General features: G+C 44.6%; 1 protein-coding gene across 1 annotated transcript; it reads right to left on the bottom strand.

Moving 5' to 3' along the window:
• Positions 1–167: 167 nt before the first annotated feature.
• Positions 168–22958, bottom strand: LOC137261842 (sulfotransferase 1B1-like). The gene is made up of 6 exons (XM_067799642.1): positions 22834–22958; positions 19869–20067; positions 19172–19492; positions 18560–18663; positions 1071–1233; positions 168–374 (listed from the first exon to the last, which is right to left on the bottom strand). Exons 1-6 carry the CDS (start codon positions 22864–22866, stop codon positions 250–252), a joined length of 945 nt encoding a protein of 314 aa, XP_067655743.1. The 5' UTR covers positions 22867–22958; the 3' UTR covers positions 168–249.
• Between the last annotated feature and the right edge of the window lie 1397 nt (positions 22959–24355).

Here is a 24355-nt window from a genome sequence, read left to right on the forward strand (position 1 = left end):
CTATCATCATGCTAAACTTCATCCATTTTATAATCACATTACATGACTTATACAGATTTCATTTAAAACAGTGAATATAATTCACGGCAGGATTTATATATTTACCATGCATGACAGGTTTTTATGGCTAGGGTTTTACTGCCGACTGTAATAAATCAACAACAATATTCACAATTCATTTGAATTCATTATTTTCAAACATAATGTTTTGAACATTGACATTCATCATTAGTATACGCGTTAGTGTCTTCAGTTATCATTTGCTCTGCTGTATCTCTCATAGAATCTGGACCCCGCCATCTTCTCCTCATACACACGGTAGTAGTCATCCAGCATGTCCTTCGTGAACCAATTCCTCCACTCGCCAGAAACACCTGGAATGATAACACTGGATCTATTACCTGAGTGTTGGGTAACACATTTTAGCATCATGGGTATAGGCTGTGAGAGGGCCACAGGTTGTTTATATGAACTACTTATGCATAAACAGATTAACTATAAAACTGAAATATTTTTTATCAACCTACCAACTCCTACTGGCTCACACACACGCACTTGCTCACCCAGCTACATATACTCACCCACCGACCCATCCACAGTGGCACGTCAGTGCCAAGACACTAAATACGAATTGAAAGCAGTGTCACTCTGAAAATAGCTTGACAATATTTCATATCTTGTTTAACATGTGTAATTGTTCAAACAAAACTGTACCTACGAGTATAATATGGCCGGTCTGGACCCTAATCACTGCGATGCATCTGTATCTGTATCTGTACCTACATGCATTTAGTCTATGTGACAAGGAGGTAGAAAGTCTATGTGACAAGGAGGCAGAAAGTCTGTGTGACAAGGAGGTAGTGAGTGAGTGAGTTTAATTTTACACCGCACTCAACAATATTCCAGCTATATGACGGCGGTCTATAAATAATCGAGTCTAGACCAGACAATCCAGTGATCAACAACATGAGCATCGATCTGCGCAATCGGGAACCCCGGGAGCTTCACGGGTCTGTAAACGTAAGGAACTTAATTGTTTTTGTTTATTTGGGTTGGGTTTTTATATCTACCCTTCCAGAACAGGTAGCTTTCGCCATCAACTTTCACAGCATAGGCGTCCTTGTCAACCTTCATCTTAGACATGTGACATTTTTCTGCGATGGACCTGCACAGATCATCATTTCTAGGGAGTCCTAAAAAGTCCGATAATTTCTGTACAGCCGCAACTGGGTCCTGTAAACATAAAATGCAGTTCCATTTCAGATCAGTGCACAGAACACACTGAATGACCAAGTTGTGAAAAAGTTTCATATAAATACACCGTATTAGAGTCGAGTTGTTTTTCATAATATCCATTTTAGCTTCGAAAACTCTGCCATCACTAGTAGACACATAGATTCTATCTTTCTTAAAATATTGTACTCAAACAAAGTGTATGTTGAGGTCATTCACTGGTTCTGTTGGTAATGGGTAAACTGTTCATATGTCGATAGGTGTATGTTGAGGTCATTCACTGGTTCTGTTGGTAATGGGCAAACTGTTCATATGTCGGTAGGTGCATGTTGAGGTCATTCACTGGTTCTGTTTGTAATGGGTAAACTGTTCATTTGTCGATAGGTGTATGTTGAGGTCATTCACTGGTTCTGTTGGTAATGGGCAAACTGTTCATATGTCGATAGGTGTATGTTGAGGTCATTCACTGGTTCTGTTTGTAATGGGTAAACTGTTCATATGTCGATAGGTGTATGTTGAGGTCATTCACTGGTTCTGTTTGTAATGGGCAAACTGTTCATATGTCGGTAGGTGCATGTTGAGGTCATTCACTGGTTCTGTTGGTAATGGGTAAACTGTTCATATGTCGGTAGGTGCATGTTGAGGTCATTCACTGGTTCTGTTGGTAATGGGCAAACTGTTCATATGTCGATAGGTGTATGTTGAGGTCATCCACTGGTTCTGTTGGTAATGGGCAAACTGTTCAAGTAGTATAGGGAATGACAGTTCTGGACCACTTTCAAGAAATGTCTCTACAAAGCCTTATTTAGTAAATAAGGCTTTGGTTGGGTCATTAGGTCTTGCTACTATTACCCCTACTACTTAACGTGTGTTGGAGGTAACACTGTGCCGTACGGTACGATCAATAATTCTTCTCTTACAAACCCCCTACCCGGCCCATCCCTCAAGTAGTATAAGTTAGGTTCGTCGGCTTTCATATCCACTTTATCTATGTTGTAAGTTTTGACTGACCATATAGGATCGGTGGCCCGCTTACGGCTATCACCCTCGTGTTCCCCCGGCTGGTATAGATACCTCACACTATAAAAAGTTGGGGCCTATGTCATGTTTATATCGATGAAACAGTTTAACGTGAACCGCCTACGATCTCTTTGGTGTTCATAATAAAGGCTTGCTGGGCTTTTTGTATCCCCTGTTCTATGTACTTTTTTTCTCGTCCTCGCTGATAGCAGACTTACGAGACTTGGACCGAATATCTTGTTTCATTCCGTTATATTTTGTGAGTTCAGAGAGGATTGAACGAAACTCCTCTTCTGAGATCTTACTATCAGAGAGTGCCGTGGAAATACGCTCACTCACTGTGTTGAGCTTTGCTTCGGCCAGAACCCTGATCTCGTCGTGTTTCAATGCCTTACGATGCAGTCTGCGTGTTACTAACTTAAGCGCCAATCCTGCCAACCCTGCCACCCCTGCCGTTATTTCAATACCTAGCACTATAGGTGCAGCCACGATGGTAGCCAACAACCCAACACCTGCCGCCCCTAGTCCCATGCTGGTTGCCATAAGGGTAGTGTCAGCCCCGTCCACGATATTGAAAGCTCTATTGTACTTCTTACATAGTGCTTTCCGCGTGTCACGGTCTTGTTCTAGTTGACGTTTCACATCACATAACTGCCTCAAGCGGAACCCATCTACGGTTTCCAACGTCTTCGCTACTTCCTCTACGACTGGGTACAGACCCATCCTATAATATATATTATGAAAGATATTTTAATTGGGTTTCAGTTAATACTCTATTAATGTATTTGAAGTCTACAAGATCTAGACTACTACTCAGGGTAATAGGTGAGAGGCTAATAGAATTTCCTGTTGTAATAAAAACCCCACTGAGGCTTATTAAGCGGTTTATAGGATCCGCGGGGGTATCTTGTTGTATAACAATACGACAACATTGATCTAGGTGTTCTTCATACCAGTGTATTGACACCCCTGGTAAAAATTGGTGTACTCTTGAGGTGTTTTCATTGTCTAAAGTAAAGAAGACTTCTATGATGAGTGTGAAAGGGGAGTATATATCAAGACTTATGTTAAAAGAATACTTGATAAATGCTAATTTATTTTTTACTACAGTCCTTAACCTATTTTTTTCGGTATTAGTAGTTCCTATGAATCCCCTCTCCAGAATGAAATCCCCGATCCAGACACCGTTGTTCCTAATCTTAGAGATAAACTCATTTTCGTCTATTGTGATATAAGGTGAGGCGAGTGTTAAGTTGATCAGCCATTTGGGCTCTTTAAAATCTGATAACGACACCCGTCTGTACACGTTGTCTTTGAAGTGCAGGATATATAATTCATCTTCCTCACCAGGCTGATCGAATCCCTCCGTATCTCCTAGGTCGTTAAGCGTAGTGTTGGGACGATGACTGGTCATTGTTATACTATTTACGATATAATTTCCAACTGGTTTTTTGATAATAGTTCAGGGGTGAACTTCATACCCATGAAGTGTATGTTGGCAGGCAGGAAGATATTGGTTAGTGATATCTTGTTTTCCACGATCACGTTGATCCCCTGCAGACTGGTGTTGGAGTTGGAACCCACCCGCACGTAAACATTGCAAACTTGATACTGATGTTGTTTGCCCCACCCGAGTTTGATCCCCTTCACGATCTCGACATCATTCCCCGATGGTTCCCCTAGGTAGACTTTGATGATCAGTGTTGAGTTTGCCGGTAGACTCTCTAGTATAGTGACCACGCCTTCGAATTCAGACACCAACTGCAATTTTACGTTTTGTATGGCCGGTTTACTTGATAGCATGTGGGCTGCTATAGTGTTGACTGGGCTGACGACTACGCTACGTCTCTGAGTTGGGACGTAAGCCACGAGCAGGGTTCCATTGTTCACGACTTTGTTTAGGTGGTTGTCTTTGTTATCCGTGAACACGTTGGGAGAGACGAGTCTAATATTGAGAAACCAGTCGTCGTTATCGGGTAACAACACCCACTTGTCATCTTTGGTGAAGACTAGTATATATGGCTTGTTTCGGGCGACGGTAGTGCTCTCAACATCGTCTAAGTCGAACAGTTTACCCCCGAACGATGGGTATATTATCCAATTATTATTACCGGTGTTGACAAGGGCGTACTTAGTGTTGACTGTTGCTCTTGTGGTATCTACTATATCACTTAGGGTTCCACCGGAGGGGATTTCAACGCGTTTGTAAATGTTGTTTTTCAGTTGCAAGGCGTACGATTTACCATCTACTCCGGGAGCGTCGAAACCGCGCGTGTCTCCAAGGTCGGAGATCCCGATATTGACGCATTTTTTCACTCCGGGCCCTTGTGCGCTGGTCATTTTACATGAAGCGTTAAGCTGAGGTATCCTATATTTACAGGATTATGATTTATATCTAACACCGATATTGTCAGCTCAGGTATGTTTCCCTGGATTAATCTCTTATACTGTCGTGGTGAAAACGACTCGGTTCTACCGTCGTTGTATTTCTCAGTTTTCACCGGCACTGCTCTCAGTATAGTGGAAGGGTGACCTCCTTGAATGTTATACGTTGTGCTCACCTGATCGAGATGAATGTACAGCTCTCGGTACGGTACTAGGTCGGGTAACTTCGTGCCTGTGACGGTTGTTGTTGGTTTTATCTCGTCAGGAGACATACCGAGTATCCTCGCTAATGGTCGGCCGAGCCTCAAGGGGTTTCTTCCGTTGTTGATTAACACCACTGTACCGTTTGAGTCGTTCATCTTGAGTTCGGCTCCCAGGGGTTTGAAGACCTCGTCGTTTAGAGAGCACACGCTGTAGTAGCCGTCAGTTATCTGGCTGCGAGTTCCACTGACGAACAGCTTATTGTTGCTGGCGTTGATGTTAGTCCATTGCGGTAGGTAGGTGATATCGCAGAGTGCGACTTCGAGTTGACCTGACGTGTTATCGATCGCGTGCGTCAGCTGAACGGCCTCACCGCTCGTTATTCCTGGAAGTGTTATGTACATATTATAATAGTTAATAACGATCAGGCGGTGGTAAACTGGAATCAAAACCCAATGCAGTTTTGGCAGAACCAACTCAACTTTGCTGTCTGGTGTGCGACGACAGGGTCGGGTGTGACACCAGACTACGGTATAGACGAACTGAGTAAGGCGGTTATTTTGTTTCATATTTATTATCAAACGAGACGAATATTGAAGGAAATAAAGGCTCCTCTTCCCCAAGATATAGGGTGGAGTATGACGAATAACGGCTATGATAGACGCGCTTATGAACGTATTTGTGGGGAGTTTGAGATTCCAACGAATAAAGACTTTCGCCTTCCTGGTGTGAACCATGGTCTCGGTATAGTTCTCGTGTACTTCTACAGGTCCGGAACATATAGGGCCGGTTCTAAAGATGGTTCATACAACCCAAACCGTCATACATTTACAGGTCCCACAACGAATGAAAAGGTCCATGTCAGCTGTATAAAGCAAATCAATCCTGATGCAGCCACAGCCTGGACTAAAATGATCTCAAAAACATCGAAAGAATTCACTCGTGCTGGTACAATACGCTTGAACGACTCGATTCGAACGTACGTGTGGGCGCTGTTGGGTGCGCAGTCGATGACGCGTTCCAACATCCTCGGTAAGGGAACTGCTTACGACGCTCAGACACAGTTCGTTGCCAACGTTGATGATGCTATCAATGCTCCAGTTGATATCCCGCGGGCTATAGACCGTTACCAAAACGTGTTAGAATACGCCAGATCGAAAGTCAACTACGTGTTCGGCGTGGGGCTGTACATGGCTCCGAGTGATATGCAACTGAGAGTAAAAAAAGTGGTGGGTTATAACAACAAAATAGTCATAGCCACGGCGGGTCAAAAGTTGGGTATCAACCCCGATATTAACGCCCCCTATATCCCACACATCCCACCACGTGAAACGGGTATAGTTGCGCCGCCCCCGGAGCCTAAAGTTCAACCAACACCACAGGAGGTGGCCCCCCATATTCAGGCCTCCTATCAGCAGCATATTGATAATAAAACAGCCCTAGTGGTTGGTGGGGTAACTTTGGGACTTATTTGGTTAAAGATTTCTTAGCCGCTACGTACACCAGACCCGCCACGGCGACGATGACTGCCCACATGTTTTGACTGAGCCACATGGCAGTTTTAGCCAGAGCGCCCAACAACCACGAGACGATGCTACCCAGGATGCCGGGAAGGGCTTCGGCGGCTTTACCAGCTAGTTTAGCTAGGCCTTCCCCGAGTTTTTTTATCCAGTCTTTAACACCACCGCCTGTGGGAGTTCCCCCGCCGCCAGGTGTGGGGGGTGTGGGGGTTCCTCCCACCAGTGACACCACCAGGGTTGATATAATGAAACCCAATGCAGTCAGAATGCTGGCGATGGTGATCCCTTGCTCCCGGAACAATATCCGAATCCTGTTGGCTAAAGTTGTATCCTCATTCAGTATTCTATCGATTGTTTCCCGAATACGACTGATCTGGGATCGAAGCTGTTCACGATTCGAGGAAGCGGATTCCAATCGTGTACGTCTCTCGTCTTCTAAATCACGTAGTCGTTCATTGATACGACGCTTCATATCATCGTTTTCAGTTTCGTTGAGTTTGGTTTTTTCCCTAGCGATGTGCTCGTCGATTTCGTTCAGTTTCCCCATGTTGTTCACGAGTTTTCCACGCACGCGTTTCACGGCTTCGTCTAAGCCGCGCAGTTCCCTTACCTGAAAGTCAAACCCCGGTAACGGTTTGTCCCAGTAGGTGCTCAACAGTTTTTCTATGCTGTCCGAGGCTTCTGTAGCACGCTGTGGTGTCATTTCATCTCTAGTGGTGAGGTGGGATCTGGTAGCTTGCAGATCTTCAACAACGGCCTTAGGTATTGTACCAACGTAATCATGCATGTTTAGATGTTCACGGATAAATTCGACACCATGGCGTCTGGCTAGAGTTGACAAGGCCAGTGGTTTTTTATTGCGCTTGTTAACGAGGTCAACCTCTGGGTTAGACTTAAGGCGTAGAACACCCTTTGTATCAATAAAAAAATTATCAAGGTATCGACCCTGTGGATCAACGTAGTATTTATCACTTCTTAAACTTTCGTAATAATCATCTACCGTTGTTGCCAAAAGTTCTTGGTTCAATGGTGAACTAGTAAATGAGGTCTCCTGCTCATCAGATGCCTGGGCACTAGCGCCCGGCATCTCCGTCATATCTATGTCTTCATCCATTAGTATTTAAATATATTTTATTTATATATAACAATGTACGGCAGAAAATTAGATCCTTTCAGAAGATTGAGAGAGCCATTAGGAGCCAGAGCCGTGCGTCAGTCGGTGACCATCACCAACAATCCCAGCAAGATAGACCAGAATCAAACTCTGCTGGTTAGATTTCCAAACCTTGGTGAGAATGACCTTATTGTACCAGGCACTGTTCGACTGGCGTTCAATATCACGTTGACCTCCGACAACGACAAACGCGAGCTAGTGCGGAACATGGGTCGAGCTATCATCAAGAAAACGACCGTCAAGATCAGCGGTAATGAGGTGCTGAGCATCGACGACAGCGACGTGTTTCACTGCTACAGGGATCTCTGGAAAAGCGAGGGAGAACGAGTCAATGATGTGTACCAGGGCATCAGCAAATCAACCCGGGCGCGCATAGGGTATGTCTTCACGCAAGACCAGCAAGACAAGCTATCGGACGGTGAAAAAGCCATCGCTCGAGCATACGGGAATCGATTCTGCGTGCCGCTAGACTTCGAGTTGCTCACGGGACACGCGCCGTTTTACCAGGCCGCGCTGGGTGATAGGCTCGAATACGAGCTCACGTTTAACGACTATAGCAAAGTAGTGCGTACGCCGAACGGTGATGAGGCCAGTTATACCATAGACAACATCTCTCTGGAGTTCGACATGGTCACTAGCCCAGAGCTGGCCAGGCAGGTTCGAAGCCAGTACTCTGGGAAGATGGCTATCCTGTACGATCGCGTACTGAGGCATAGATCAGTCGTGCGAGATAAGAGCGACACTGTGTGGAATATCAACCTGAACGTGCCGGCGCGATCGATGAAAGGTATCCTGGTCGTCCCCGTGGAGGATTACGAGCCATTCCGGAGGGACAGCGAGAAGTTTTTCAACCCCGAGATTGAAAAGGTGGAAGTGACCATCGAGGGCGTGCCCAACCAGCTGTTCAGTCATGGTATGAGACCACACCAGCAGTGGGATGAGATAAAAAAGCTACCAGTGGGGGACTACATAACAAAGGACCTGGACCTCGGCTCCGTGCAGATCGGTGAATACCTGACCACCAAGTACGCCCTATGGTTGGACATGCGATCCACGGATGATGATAAACTGCACGGTAGCGGGCGCCGTATAGATAACGGCAGCGAAGGGATAACCATCCAGATTACTAAGAAGGCTCAACCCGCTGGTAAGTTGAAATTATATCTGTACGTTATTATGGACGCGCAACTTAATATAGACAATGGGAGATTCGTGCAAGCCATCTACTGATGGGGGAGACCCCCGGGGGTACCCACAACTCCCCACTGACCCACACTGCGCCATAGTGTGCGGGCAGACTGGCTGTGGGAAGACCGTTTTCGTCTTGGATATGTTGGAGAGTTACTACAAGGATGTGTTCGATAACATCGTTATCATGTGCCCTACTCTGAGCATGAATAAAACGTACGCGCAACCTTGGGTGATGACGGACCCGGACGTACACAAAATCGACCCTGGAACACGCCTGCAGGACTGGTTGAAAGCTCTTCACGAGAAATTTAAAGGGGAACCGACGCTGTTTATACTGGACGACTGCAGCGCTAATCGCGAGATAACAAAAAAGAGAGACATGCTATCGTACCTGGCCTTCTCCGGCCGGCATGCAAATCACAGCGTCTGGGTGCTAACGCAGAAGTTCAACTCGGTGTTGAAAGACCTCAGGGAGCAGACGCGATGGGTGGCCTTATTTCACTGCAAGGACAGGGATTTGTTCGAGGAGTGTTTGAGAGAGAACGATGTGATGAGCAAATTAGAACGGGAACGGGTGAAGAAACAGCTCGCTGAAACTAAACACGCTAAGCTCGTGCTAAAAACCGACCAACCAGTAGCATATATAGTATGCTAAGCAAAGCTAAGCAAAGCTAAGCAAAGCTAAGCATATAGCTATGATATTTGAAGTGTTTGTTGTGTGCAACTTAACCTTCATTTCTCTGTGTTTTGTCTGCATCGGGTATTATATAGTTAAAACTAAATCTTACTTGTTATATTATAAGATGGAGTGTGAGGAATTGCTCGAACAATTGTCTGTGGAGGGTTCCCCCACTGGGGGTGTGGGGGATTCCCCCAAGCGAGAGAAACTGGTGGCGTTGGCTGTTGGCGGCAAAGCCAAACATTACTTTGGAGACTACACCCCGGATAAAATTCACAAAATGTCAGCCGAAGAAATCGATAAGCTGTACGCTAGATACGAGTCCCGACTCGGAGCAGAAATGACAAAGACAATAGGATCGGCTATGACCCAGATATACACCGGTATTGTGTCATACTTCCTTCCCATTCCACCAGAGCGCCGACTTTACCTGTGGGAGGACCTAGATAAAGACCCTTTTATCGAACACGCCGTGAGCTCTATCAGCTGCGAGCTGTACCACAAATATGGTATGTTGTTGGCCCCAGTGACGGCGGCGATTATCACGGCAAAGCGTTGTCAATTTGAGAGAAAAAATAATAATAATAGTATAGATGGATGCTGCACAGGAAACCCCAGTGGACACAGTGATGGAGGAGACCCCACCCCCAACAGTGAGTCCCGAGGTGACGGTGGAGACCCCTTCAGTGGGGGTACCCCCCACAGTAACCAGGCAGAAGAATCCTAAGAGAGTAGCTGCCGGCAAAAAACGGTGGTGTAACCAACATAAAGAGACCAACCCCCGACTGTTGTTGGCTGTAGGCGTAACTGCTGCCTTGGCTATCTTATGGTTATATACACGTGAGGGACGTGAGGTGGTACCTGAGGTGGTAACCCCCACTGTTGGGGGTGTGGGGGGTACCCCCACCGTCGACCCGCATATCATGTTATAATTTTAATATTTTATATCATATACATAATGTCTGAGGGGAAAACGTTCGTCAACGACGCATACCACGCCACAGTGGTCGCCAGTCTAGCCGTAGGGTACGCTAGGTTGACTAAAATGGTGCTTAAACAACCAACTATCAAGCTAGATTTCAACCTGCAGGATATGGGTATGCTCATAATGAACCTTGGTATGGCGATGGCCACAAAAGACATCCTAGTAAAACAAGGAATAATACCTGATAATATAATGAAATAAATATAGGGATGGCCACGATAGCTATGATGGTCGGTGGGGCGTTAGTGAATGCCCTGGCATTTTCCGGGAGTAATTTCCTCTTCTCGAAACTACGAGATGATCACGCGGCTGAAATACAGGAAGAAAGGAAGCGGCACGATCTCGCTACTGAGAAATTACAAAGAGCACAGGCTGAGTACACTAAAAAACGCCTCCAGAGGATCGATTTCATTAATGAACAACTCCAGCGTGAAAACCATGCCGTTCAAACATTCAACGATGTCGATGAAGCAATGAAAGAATACTACCTACTAACTGGTAAACAATTGGAACCGCTCAATAAACCCACACTCGCTCAGTACTACACACCATCCAAGGGACAAATGAATCGTGAACTGGGCTTCATAGTGTTGGGTATAGCAGCTACTGCGTTGGTTGCGAAGCAATTAAATTAAAATACCTATATAAGTAAACATGAGACCCGCTCCATACCGATGCGAATACATACTTATGGGGAAGACCGAGGCCTGTGGTAGGAAATGCAGGAATCAGGGGTTCTGTTGTTTCCATATGGGAAGTCCTAACTACACGTGTTCTGTGTGTGGTATCGGGGTTAAAGGACATTACTGTCTATGTAAAGCTCACGGAGCGAACGTAGTCAGACATCAACTCATATACGAGAATAAAAAAGGCTACATAAAAGAACGTAGGCGACTGCTCAAGATAGACTCCAATGCGTGAAACAGCCACTTAAGGGTTACCTCCCTTTACTGTGAACCAATTAGACATTAGTTCTCTTAGGTGTAAACACTATGACTACTGTACGCGAGCTCAAGCGGGTCGCAAAACAGAGAGGTGTGATCGGGTATTCTCGAATGCGGAAGTCAGCATTGTTGAGATTACTAGGTTTAGAAGCCCCTCCTTCAGTAAAACAATTAAAAGCTCAAGCAAAACAGCTTGGATACACGGGTTATTCAAACCTGGGGATAGCCGGGTTAACCGCATTGTTATCACATGCCCCCGTAGCACGTCCCACTGTAAAACAACTGAAAGCCGAGGCACACGATTTGGGTTTAGGCGGGTATTCCCGTATGAGAAAACCACAGCTTGTAGAATTATTACGACAGAATAGAGCTATTGACCTACAGTTCGTGCGCACTGAGCGCGCTGTAGGCAACTATTTGAGAGGTTGGCGCATGCACGTTGATAGAAACATAGACATTACAGATATCAAGCCTCTGATAGCTGATAAGGTCAACCAGGAACTAAATAACCTAGGAAGTATCAAGTTTCAGATCACAGTGAAAATGTCGCTCGATAAGCAGGTTGGGAGTACCACTGAATATGTTCAGCCTTACTTCCGAGGTCAACAAGAGGTCGTCACACATACAGAGACCATTGATACATCAATCGATACCAGTTTTCAGCAGATACGAGAATACCTAGAACGCTACACACACTTGGGGTCCGGGTGGGCTGTAGATAAAATCGATAATGTCTATCTAGACATAGCTAACTACGTGCCGTTCAGAGGCGGGTCATACCTAGCTATCCCCAAGACGATGGGCTCAACTGGGATGGTATAGATGAACCCACCCCCATATCCCAGATCACTAAAGTAGAAAAACAGAATAATCTGGCTATAAATGTCTTTGGGCACGAAGGTAACAAAACAATAGTACACAGGGTCAGCCCGGTGAAGGATCGCCAAGTTATCAATATATTCATGATCCAACGAGGTGAAAAGTATCACTACACATGGATAAAACATCTCAGCCGGTTGTTGCACGACCAGTCGAAACACGATGGGGAAAAACACTTTTGTGTACGATGCCTACACGGTTTCAGTCGAGCTGATTTATTAGAATCCCACCGGGATGATTGTCAAGGTGTGGGGCAGACGCCCATACGAGTCGACATGCCTAAGGAAGGTGATAATATCCTAAAATTCAGTAACCACAAGAACCAAATGTCTGTGCCTTATATCATATACGCCGACTTCGAAGCCTTGGTTGTGGGTGGGGATTCCCCCAGTGGTAGCTTCACCCACAAGACACAAGAGCATAAAGCCTGTTCGTTTGGATACATTGTCGTCCGTTGTGACGGGGAAACGAAAGCTCCGGTAGTGTATAGGGGGCCTGACGCGGCTGAAAGGTTTCTAAAGTGTTTGCAGGAGGAAGAAAAAATTATTAGGAATGCATTGTATAAAATCGCTCCCATGCGTCTGACCCGAGTCGACAGGCTAGCCCACGCTAGTAGCACTAACTGTCACATGTGTGACTCACCACTTAACGGTGATTCGGTGAGAGATCACTGCCACATAACTGGTAAGTATAGAGGCGCCGCTCACAACGCGTGCAACCTCAAGCTTAAAATCAACCCTAAGACAATAAACATCCCCGTTGTCTTTCACAACTTGAGAGGGTACGACTCACACTTGATCATGCAGGCCATCGCGAAAATCGATGGTAATATAACGTGCATCCCCAACAACATGGAGAGATATATCTCCTTCAGCTTAAACGGACTTAGGTTCATTGACTCGTTTCAGTTCCTCCTGTCGTCACTCGACAGTCTGGTCAAGGCCAACAATACCTTCCCTATCACCGATCGATACACAGACGCCGAGACTAGACCCCTGCTTATGAGGAAGGGTGTGTACCCCTATGAGTACATGGATAGTTGGGTCAAGTTCACCGAGACCAGACTACCCCCTATTGACTGCTTTTATAGCAAGCTGAATGAGGCGTCCGTCTCACGAGATGATTACTCGCACGCGACTAACGTATGGAATAAACTGGGTTGTAAGAACCTGGGTGATTATCACGACCTGTACTTGAGGACAGATGTACTGCTGTTAGCCGACGTGTTTGAGACGTTTAGGCGGACGTGTTTCAAGCAGTATAAACTCGACCCCGCATGGTATTACACCAGCCCAGGTCTGTCGTGGGACGCCTTGCTTAAAAAGACCGGAGTTAATTTGGAATTGCTCACAGATTACGACATGCACCTATTCATTGAGAAAGGCTTGCGAGGTGGGATTTCTATGGCATCCAAACGATACGCGAAAGCAAATAATCAATACGTGAAAGGTTACGATCCTAACAAGCCAACCAATCACATTCTCTACCTCGACGCAAACAACCTGTACGGCTGGGCCATGAGCCAGTATCTACCTACAGGGGGATTCGAATGGGTACCCCACGTTGATGTTATGGGGGTTGCACCAGATTCGAACAAAGGTTATATCCTCGAGGTTGACTTAGAGTATACCAAGGAATTACACACATCGCACAACAACTACCCCCTGGCCCCCGAACGTATGAGGGTTAACCCAGACTGGATGTCTGAGTACCAACATAACTTGTTAGGTGGGCGTGTGACAGACGTTGAAAAACTCGTGCCTAACTTAATGAATAAGACCAAGTACATCGTTCACTATCGCAACCTACAGCTGTACCTGTCGTTGGGTATGAGGCTGACCAAAATACACAGGGTGCTCATGTTCGACCAGAGCCCATGGATGGAGCCCTACATCAGAATGAACACAGACCTACGAAAAAAAGCCACCAGTGATTTTGAGAAAAATCTCTACAAGCTCATGAACAACTCGGTGTTTGGTAAGACTATGGAGAACCTGAGGAAACGCGTGACCGTGAAGCTGGTTCGGTCGAGTGAGGAAGACAAGCTCAGGAGATTTATAGCCAGTCCGGCATTCAACCGTAGTAAGATATTCACAGACAACTTGGTTGCCCTACACATGAAGAAAAGCCACATAAAATTCAACCGGCCTGTTTACGTGGGGATGAGCATCCTCGATTTATCCAAACACCTGATGTACGACTTTTACTACAACGAGCTCAAGAAACAGTACGGTGATAGGTGTGAAGTGCTGTACACTGACACGGATTCCCTGCTGATGGAGATTCGAACCGAGGACGTGTACGAGGACATGAAAAAACACCTCGATTTATACGACACCAGCGACTACCCTAAGACCCATGCCATACACAGTACGGTAAATAAAAAGGTCCTAGGTAAGATGAAGGATGAGTGTGCTGGCACGCCCATAGCCGAGTACATAGGTTTGAGACCTAAGATGTACTCCATACTGAAAGCCGACAATAGTGAGATCCGGAAGGCTAAGGGGGTTAAGAAGTATGTGGTGAAACAACACATCAAACACGCCAGATTCAAGGAAGCCCTGTTCAAGACCCGTACCTTTAGGCATAAAATGAACACACTTAGAAGTGATGGACATAAGATATATGGACTGACTATAAACAAGACGTCCCTGTCGCCTATGGACACGAAACGTTGGATAGCTATTGATGGGATAAACACATACGCGTATGGACATGAAAAAAATTGAGGCTATTTACTACAGCCCGCGTGGGTACTGGAAAGGAGCTAGCGCAGTAGATAAGCTAGCTAAAATAGCGCGAGTACCCCCGGAGGAAGCCAAAGCGTGGCTTGAAAAACAAGCCCTGTGGCAGATCTATTTGCCGGCACCACGCTACGTGCCTAGAAGGAGGTTCAGTATTAACATACCTAATAGCGTTCACCAGGCAGACCTACTGTTCCTACCCCACGACAAGAGGTACAAGTATGCCTTAACCGTAGTGGACGTAGCCAGTCGTTACAAGGAAGCCGAACCCTTGACCACGAAAGATTCAGCCCAGGTAGCCAGAGGATTCGAACGCATATACAAACGCAGCCCGCTGACGTGGCCAACAGAGCTGCAAGTTGACCCCGGACGGGAGTTCATGGGTGCCGTGTCACAACTGCTAGCCAAACACGATACAAAGGTCAGGCGTGGCACGGCCGGAGCCCATCGCAGCCAAGCCATAGTTGAGAGATTTAATAGGACTTTGGCTGAGCGCTTGTTCGGCTATCAGTATGCTAGGGAGATGGCCACCCCTGGAAAACGATCGACTGAATGGGTCACGAGGTTACCCAAGGTGGTGTCGGCAATCAACCATGAAGTCACCCGTCTCACCGGTAAGAAACCGGCAGACGCTATCAAACTAAAATCAATAGTTGCAGAGTCGGCTGCTCCATTGCGTGGGAAGGAGAAACAGATACCAGATAGGGCCCTAGTGAGGTATCTATACCAGCCGGGGGAACACGAGGGTGATAGCCGTAAGCGGGCCACCGATCCTATATGGTCAGTCAAAACTTACAACATAGATAAAGTGGATATGAAAGCCGACGAACCTAACTTGTACTACTTGAGGGATGGGCCGGGTAGGGGGTTTGTAAGAGAAGAATTATTGATCGTACCGTACGGCACAGTGTTACCTCCAACACACGTTAAGTAGTAGGGGTAATAGTAGCAAGACCTAATGACCCAACCAAAGCCTTATTTACTAAATAAGGCTTTGTAGAGACATTTCTTGAAAGTGGTCCAGAACTGTCATTCCCTATACTACTGTTCATATGTCGATAGGTGTATGTTTAGGTCATCCACTGGTTCTGTTGGTAATGGGTAAACTGTTCATATGTCGATAGGTGTATGTTGAGGTCATTCACTGGTTCTGTTGGTAATGGGCAAACTGTTCATTTGTCGATAGGTGTATGTTGAGGTCATCCACTGGTTCTGTTGGTAATGGGCAAACTGTTCATATGTCGATAGGTGTATGTTGAGGTCATCCACTGGTTCTGTTGGTAATGGGCAAACTGTTCATATGTCAATAGGTGTATGTTAAGGTCATCCACTGGTTCTGTTGGTAATGGGCAAACTGTTCATATGTCGATAGGTGTATGTTGAGGTCATTCACTGGTTCTGTTGGTAATGGGCAAACTGTTCATATGTCGATAGGTGTATGTTGAGGTCATCCACTGGTTCTGTTGGTAATGGGTAAACTGTTCATATGTCGATAGGTGGATGTTGAGGTCATTCACTGGTTCTGTTGGTAATGGGCAAACTGTTCATATGTCGATAGGTGTATGTTGAGGTCATCCACTGGTTCTGTTGGTAATGGGCAAACGGTTCATGTGTCGGTAGGTGTTTGTTGAGGTCATTCACTGGTTCTGTTTGTAATGGGCAAACTGTTCATATGTCGATAGGTGTATGTTGAGGTCATCCACTGGTTCTGTTGGTAATGGGTAAACTGTTCATATGTCGGTAGGTGCATGTTGAGGTCATTCACTGGTTCTGTTTGTAATGGGTAAACTGTTCATATGTCGATAGGTGTATGTTGAGGTCATTCACTGGTTCTGTTGGTAATGGGCAAACGGTTCATATGTCGGTAGGTGTTTCTTGAGGTCATTCACTGGTTCTGTTTGTAATGGGCAAACTGTTCATATGTCGATAGGTGTATGTTGAGGTCATCCACTGGTTCTGTTGGTAATGGGCAAACTGTTCATATGTCGATAGGTGGATGTTGAGGCCATTCACTGGTTCTGTTGGTAATGGGCAAACGGTTCATATGTCGGTAGGTGCATGTTGAGGTCATTCACTGGTTCTGTTGGTAATGGGTAAACTGTTCATATGTCGGTAGGTGCATGTTGAGGTCATCCACTGGTTCTGTTGGTAATGGGTAAACTGTTCATATGTCGGTAGGTGTTTGTTGAGGTCATTCACTGGTTCTGTTTGTAATGGGCAAACGGTTCATATGTCGGTAGGTGGATGTTGAGGTCATTCACTGGTTCTGTTTGTAATGGGTAAACTGTTCATATGTCGATAGGTGGATGTTGAGGTCATTCACTGGTTCTGTTGGTAATGGGTAAACGGTTCATATGTCGGTAGGTGCATGTTGAGGTCATCCACTGGTTCTGTTGGTAATGGGCAAACGGTTCATATGTCGGTAGGTGTTTGTTGAGGTCATCCACTGGTTCTGTTGGTAATGGGCAAACTGTTCATATGTCGATAGGTGGATGTTGAGGTCATTCACTGGTTCTGTTTGTAATGGGTAAACTGTTCCTTTGTCGATAGGTGGATGTTGCGGTCATTCACTGGTTCTGTTTGTAATGGGTAAACTGTTCATATGTCGGTAGGTGCATGTTGAGGTCATCCACTGGTTCTGTTGGTAATGGGTAAACTGTTCATATGTCGGTAGGTGTTTGTTGAGGTCATTCACTGGTTCTGTTTGTAATGGGCAAACGGTTCATATGTCGGTAGGTGCATGTTGAGGTCATTCACTGGTTCTGTTGGTAATGGGTAAACTGTTCATATGTCGATAGGTGGATGTTGAGGTCATTCACTGGTTCTGTTTGTAATGGGTAAACTGTTCGTTTGTCGATAGGTGTATGTTGAGGTCATTCACTGGTTCTGTTTGTAATGGGTAAACTGTTCATATGTCGATAGGTGGATGTTGAGGTCATTCACTGGTTCTGTTGGTAATGGGTAAACGGTTCATATGTCGGTAGGTGTTTGTTGAGGTCATCCACTGGTTCTGTTGGTAATGGGTAACGTGTTCATATGTCGGTAGGTGCATGTTGAGGTCATCCACTGGTTCTGTTTGTAATGGGCAAACGGTTCATATGTCGGTAGGTGTTTGTTGAGGTCATCCACTGGTTCTGTTGGTAATGGGCAAACTGTTCATATGTCGATAGGTGTATGTTGAGGTCATTCACTGGTTCTGTTGGTAATGGGTAAACTGTTCCTTTGTCGATAGGTGGATGTTGCGGTCATTCACTGGTTCTGTTGGTAATGGGTAAACTGTTCATTTGTCGAAAGGTGGATGTTGCGGTTATTCACTGGTTCTGTTGGTAATGGGTAAACTGTTCATATGTCTGTAGGTGGATGGGATGGTGTGCTGGTTGTTTAACGCCGCACTCAGCAATATTCCATCTGAGTCTGGACCAGACAATTCAGTGATACTGCGATACGATGTCAGATCATATGTTTATGGATCACTATGAATAGTAATGAGTAAAGGTGTTCACGATGAGCATATCCTGCCCCCACCTGTGACACCTGTCATAAACATGCAAAACCGAGTCAGTTCACCTGGTATATTTCTGAAACCAATGAATATAAAAGCTACCTTTAGTGTTTCCTCATAAATTTGATAATGAACAGGTATGTCAGGATTTTCTTTGAAATACTTCTCCGCATCTCTCAGTTGGTCAAATATACCGTTGTTGTCAACTGAAATTCCACAAAACAGGAATCCTGGCAAATTAGAAGTTCACAATCATGCACGTCTGTTTTGGGGACTGTCCCTAAGGCTTTGTTGGAAGTGAGTGACTGAGAGAGTTTATTTTTGAGACACTTTTAGTACGATTCTGGCAATATCACGGCAGAGAACACAAGAGATGAAATACACACATCGTACTCTTAAAAACGCTTTAACCTTTATACCACCCCGTTGTACCTTAGACTGAACACGCAACAGAATGTCATTAACTTCCCTTGAACATCATAATATCTTTAAAGGAGTGAGTAAGTGAGCGAGTATGATTTTACCTCGCTTTTAGCATTGCTCCAGCAATATCAAAAGGACCCTTCACACATCCATGTCTGAATTCGAACCCGAGTCTTCGGTCTGACAAGCGAACACTTTAACCACTAAACTACGCCACTGCCCCACCAGAATTGAAGAACATAGAGGAAGCATATTTGCCTTTTGCATCAGCATCATCAACACGAAGGTTACCTCTTTGTTCAAGGAACATCTGCAGAAAGTCCCCGAATGATCCATTGTACGCATTGGTCATATGATAACGACCAAAGTGGATCTTGTACACGGAAACAGCTACGTCTTTAGGGTCCCGCATGGTGTAGATGACCCGACATTTCTTCTCAGTCAGGTCTGTGGGTGCTTGTGACATAAAAAAGTGGCAGTTCAGTACGCGAGGCGATGGCTGCTTAATTAGGTCGTCAATAGGGGTTATTTCTAGATGGTCCTTGAACCTTGGGATAGTTTCAGCTTTGCCTTGGAGCAGCATGCAAGTCATTTCCCAGGTCCAGTGGTTACCTACAGATAGAAAGTAGGAAGTCAATGCCTAAGAATATCCACTCGTCAGCAACCCATGCTTGTCATGTAAGGCAACTGATGGCATTGGGTAGTTGGCTTGCTGACCTTGCTCACACACGTTCATGCTGTCGATCACTCGATTGTCTGGTCTAGACTCAGTTATTTACGGACCGCCATTATGTATCTGAATGTTGCTAAAAGCAACATTAAACAACACACATACAAAAAAACCCTTCCCACTATTATAATTATAACGCTTGTGCGGTTGTACACAACAAAAATCAATAAAATCAGGTGATGAATCATATCCGTTTCACAAGTCCCACATCTTCATCCAAGACATCTTAACATGACAAATGACTATAAATATTCTAACCGGTTCGAGGATAACCCGGGAAATAAATATCGTCCGGGCGAAGCTTGAAGTTTCGAACTGCCTTCATGTTGCTGACTTTGAAGAAATTGCTGTGTCGGACACCTTCAAACATCTGATACATAATTGCCTGGCCATTCTTGTCCTTCTCGTAAATGATGTCTTGTCCTGTGAAGTCCGCCTCCACCACTGTACCTTGCACCTAGAAATATTGGAGTGTATGTCAGTCCAGATCAAGCAGGACACAAATAAGAATCAGATATCAGCTAATTCTGATGTATTCGATGTATTCACAGCTAACGCAATTAAGCACCCGCTGTATTTTTGCACTGATAGTTTTCAACACGTACATAAAACTTCTCTTTCAACACGTACATAAAATTTCACGATGGAAAAACAATAGGTTTTTCACCTGTATGGTTTCTTTGACCCATAAGAGCAACAAAATCATCGGAATCCATGTTGATTTTGACACGATGATACAGAAATACGCACATATTTTCATACAAAACCCTATCTACAAATTGAGTCTGGTGTCTCATTGCCCATATGTACACAGTGTGAGGCCCATTTCTAGATCATACTTACTCACTCATAACAGAACTGATGACAGCATATTTGAACAAACATAATAAATTATTAAACATTAGTTTTTCACACTTGCATGGTTTCTCAAAATATAGCATTGTTATATTTATCACCGTTATTTAGCCATTGGGGCTCAACACACTCGTGCATTGGTTTGTTTGGAAAGGTTCATGGATACAAGATACCAATCAAGCAATCACACTTGCTGAATTCTAAAATAATAATGAGTGTATATACATAGCGCTAAATACTTCAGGCACTAAGTGTCTGCTCCAAGCGCTCCAAGCATCGATAGTATGCAGTGACGTCAAAGGCACTCTCATATTCGTTTTACAATCAGAAAAGAAATAGGTAACGATAATCCTGAAGCTGAAGCCTAAGGAGGCAAATTTGTTACAAAATGTCAAGATGTCAATATTGATAACTGTACTGGAAATGAGAATCTGCAGCAACAGTTTCTGTTTCAATAACATGGCATAAACGTCGCGGCTCTGTACTACAGCAAAACTCAAAATATTTACAAAGCATTCACTAGAGGCTTTTTACTAAGGTGCAAGAAAATCTTCACAACAATCTACGTGTCCAAAAATGTTCATTCATTATCCACAGCGCCAGGGTTGTTAATAAATCCATTCATATCACAATCAAAGACATTTTAGTTTGCTTTACATTTATGATTATTTCGCTGTTAGAGTTATGACGAATGAATGAAAAGACCAATTTGTAATTTCGAAATTATTTCGAACTTAGAGGAATTAAGGAGAATCAGCTAGAAAAAATCCCAAATTCAAACCGCATTCGGGAGAGAATGTCAAAATAAACAGATTTTTCAAGCTTTGTAAGAATGCGACGCCCACGTGCTATCTGACGTTTCAGTGACTGGGTGGTCTTCTGATGACATCGGGGCTCATTTGAACAGCATACGGGACGTTCCGACTGTATTCCAGCTGTATTTGAAGTACATTTGAGCTGTATTCCAGCTTCAGTCGAAATATTCTGATACATTTGAAGAATATTCTACCCGAAGTCCAGCACCTATCGAGATACATTGCGTCTCATTCCAGTCACATTCGAGACATCCTGACAGGATTTGAAGTGGGTTGTCTTTTCTATACTCCCTCGAATATGTTCAGAATACATAAAATACACTTAGAATGCAGTTAGATTGCAGAGAGAATACTTAGAATGCAGTTCGAACGCACGTCAAATGTCGTTCGATATTTTTTCCACTTTGAATGTACCTCGAAAGTTTTGAACATGTTCAAGACATTCGGGTATGTCACAACAATTGACCCGACTGGTTCGAATGCATTCGGAATGTAGTAAGAAGTTTTAGAATTCAGTTCGAATTTCCAGGAATCTCCAGATTGTTTCATTCCTACACCATTCCGGTTCATTCCGCCTCAAGTGTGAAGGGGGTAAAACAGAACCAGCAGCGGTTAATGTAAGCTCGGCGTTGTAAGGTTTGATTTCTGCAGGTTTTAGCAATATTCCAGCAACATCACGGCGGCGGACACCAGAAATGGGCTTCACTTATTGTACCCATGTGAGGAATCGAATCCGTGCCTTCGGCGTGACGACCGGACGCTTTAACCATGAGGTTACCCCACCTCTCAGGTTCAGCGTGGTTTAATCTCCAGGTAACTAACTTATCGCTACACCGAAAACGCAGTGTGGTTATCTCTACTCATACGTTCGGCTGCCGCCCTTGTGATGTCGAATACAATGAATATTTACCAGGGAGTGGACATGAATAATGAAACGCAAAAATCAGTCTTCTGTATTGATGTTGAATTTTAGCAGATATACGCGCTTTTTGTTTACAGTGACTGAACGTCAGATACGGGCTTCAGACATTGTACCCATCTCGGGACTCAAGCTCGGGTCAGCGGTTTGAAGAGCGGACGTTTTAATCATCAGACTGCCCACCGCCCCTCTTTTTAACAACGTATCATCTATGAGACCCTAAATATTGTCTGTATCATAATAGTTCCTCGTCTGTATCATACACGCTGGTAATGTGAAGCACATAGACAGTGAGGTCCATCAATGGCAGAGTACCTATTTACCTATGTATATATTCCGATGAAGCTGCTTTTAAATCTGCTGTTTCAGCCACAGGATGTAGATGTCACCGCTCTGACTGGAATCCAGACTTATGTACTAGTTCATATTGGAATAATGAATAAATGTCTCCTGCCTTGGTGGTAAACCTTGAACTGCCCGCTAAATGCCATGATACTGTAATGACACATTTTGTAGTTGAATACAGCGCCACCCGTGCATAACGCCTCACAAGAAGTCGTATCGTGGACCAGGATGAACAACATGAGGACAATGGGTTTATAAACTGTAACAGTAATAGTAGACGATCACTTACTGTGTATACACCCTTGCTAGGTGTCTTATCCATGGTTATGGCCGGGACTTGCAAGATGATGTGACGCCGGACAATGAGTTCGGGTCAAGGAAAGCGTTCGCTGTCTGTTTGTTCAGCGATTAGACGACGTGACAAGAATGTTAAAGCTACTCTGCCTCTTTCAAGCAAAGTAAACATGCAGAGAGAGGGAGTGAGTGAGTGAGTCTTGTTTCCTGTTTAGGTGAGTGAGTATGGTTTTACGCCACTTTTAGCTATTACTCTTGCAATATCATGGTGGGGGATACAAGAGGTGGGCTTCTTACATTGTAGCCAAGTGGGTCATTGAACCTAGATTTTAGCGTGACGAGCGGGCGCTTTAACCCATATCCTACTTCACTGCCCAAACAGGAGTAGACTTTTCTTTGGAATATTAATCAAAATGTTATTCCATGCCTTATTATTACAAGAACCCGAGGAGTGTTACATATTGTTGTGTCTGTTCCACGTGTCTGCAACTGAGTTATACCGTTCTTAAACATTTAAAACAATTATATCATGTTGACGCAATATCTCATAACGTAGATGTTTATATGCTATGCAAATGCATTTGCAAATAGTAGCAAAACATCAATTACAATAGTGAGTGAATTCAAGTCACAGCGGCAGTATTTACGCCACATCATGACTATGAAAGCATCGTATCAACCAAACCAATTTTAAATATAAGACGACATGCTGGTTAACCACATTCATAAATAGCAAATAATTCTGACACGATATCATATTTCACGACACAATGTAGAATCGAGTTAGAGATCGCCAGCAACTGAAGATGGATCGCAATACCAGGAACCATAGGACTTCCGGTGGTTTCCTATCGGCATGGGCCGTAACTGGCAAATGTACTCAGATTCAGCCATCATTTTGAAGAAGAAATAAACGACATCTACAACACATAGTAGAACTCAATGTGCCTGCATTTCGACTGACGTACCCTCTCAGGTATAGGTACGGTGGCGTAGCATTGTAGTTAGTGTGTCCGCTCGTCACACCGAAGACCCGGGGTTGAATTCCTTACGTGAAGCCCATTTCCGGTGTCCCTCGTCATATAGCTAACATATTCTTAAAAGCGGCGAAAAACCTTACTCACTCACATATGGTAATAAATACTTTCGGTGAGAATCACTGCCCTCTTTAGAGTGCACACACAACGGGTCCTACGAACTCGTACAGCAATATCACTGGCCTCATGTCTTTAATTTACCTACCACCTGTATGGAATGGGCACCAAGCTCAGAAACGCCAGTGCATCCTTCAAGTGGTAAATCTGTTTAACATCATGACATCCTTTCCATAAAACAACATTTCTCAAAGCACACTTATGCGTAGCGTAGGTTGTGAAGGTTTAGAGAGAGCCTGAGGATGTCATTCTGAGTTCACAAGCTACAAAGACATTTCCTGTGACACCGTTGCTGCCATCGGACTCGCAATGTGGAAAAACCAGCGAGACATGCAACTGCCGTCACATCAAACATTATTACTG

The sequence above is a fragment of the Haliotis asinina genome, chromosome 14 (genome assembly GCF_037392515.1).
Source record: "Haliotis asinina isolate JCU_RB_2024 chromosome 14, JCU_Hal_asi_v2, whole genome shotgun sequence".
NCBI lineage: Eukaryota > Metazoa > Mollusca > Gastropoda > Lepetellida > Haliotidae > Haliotis > Haliotis asinina.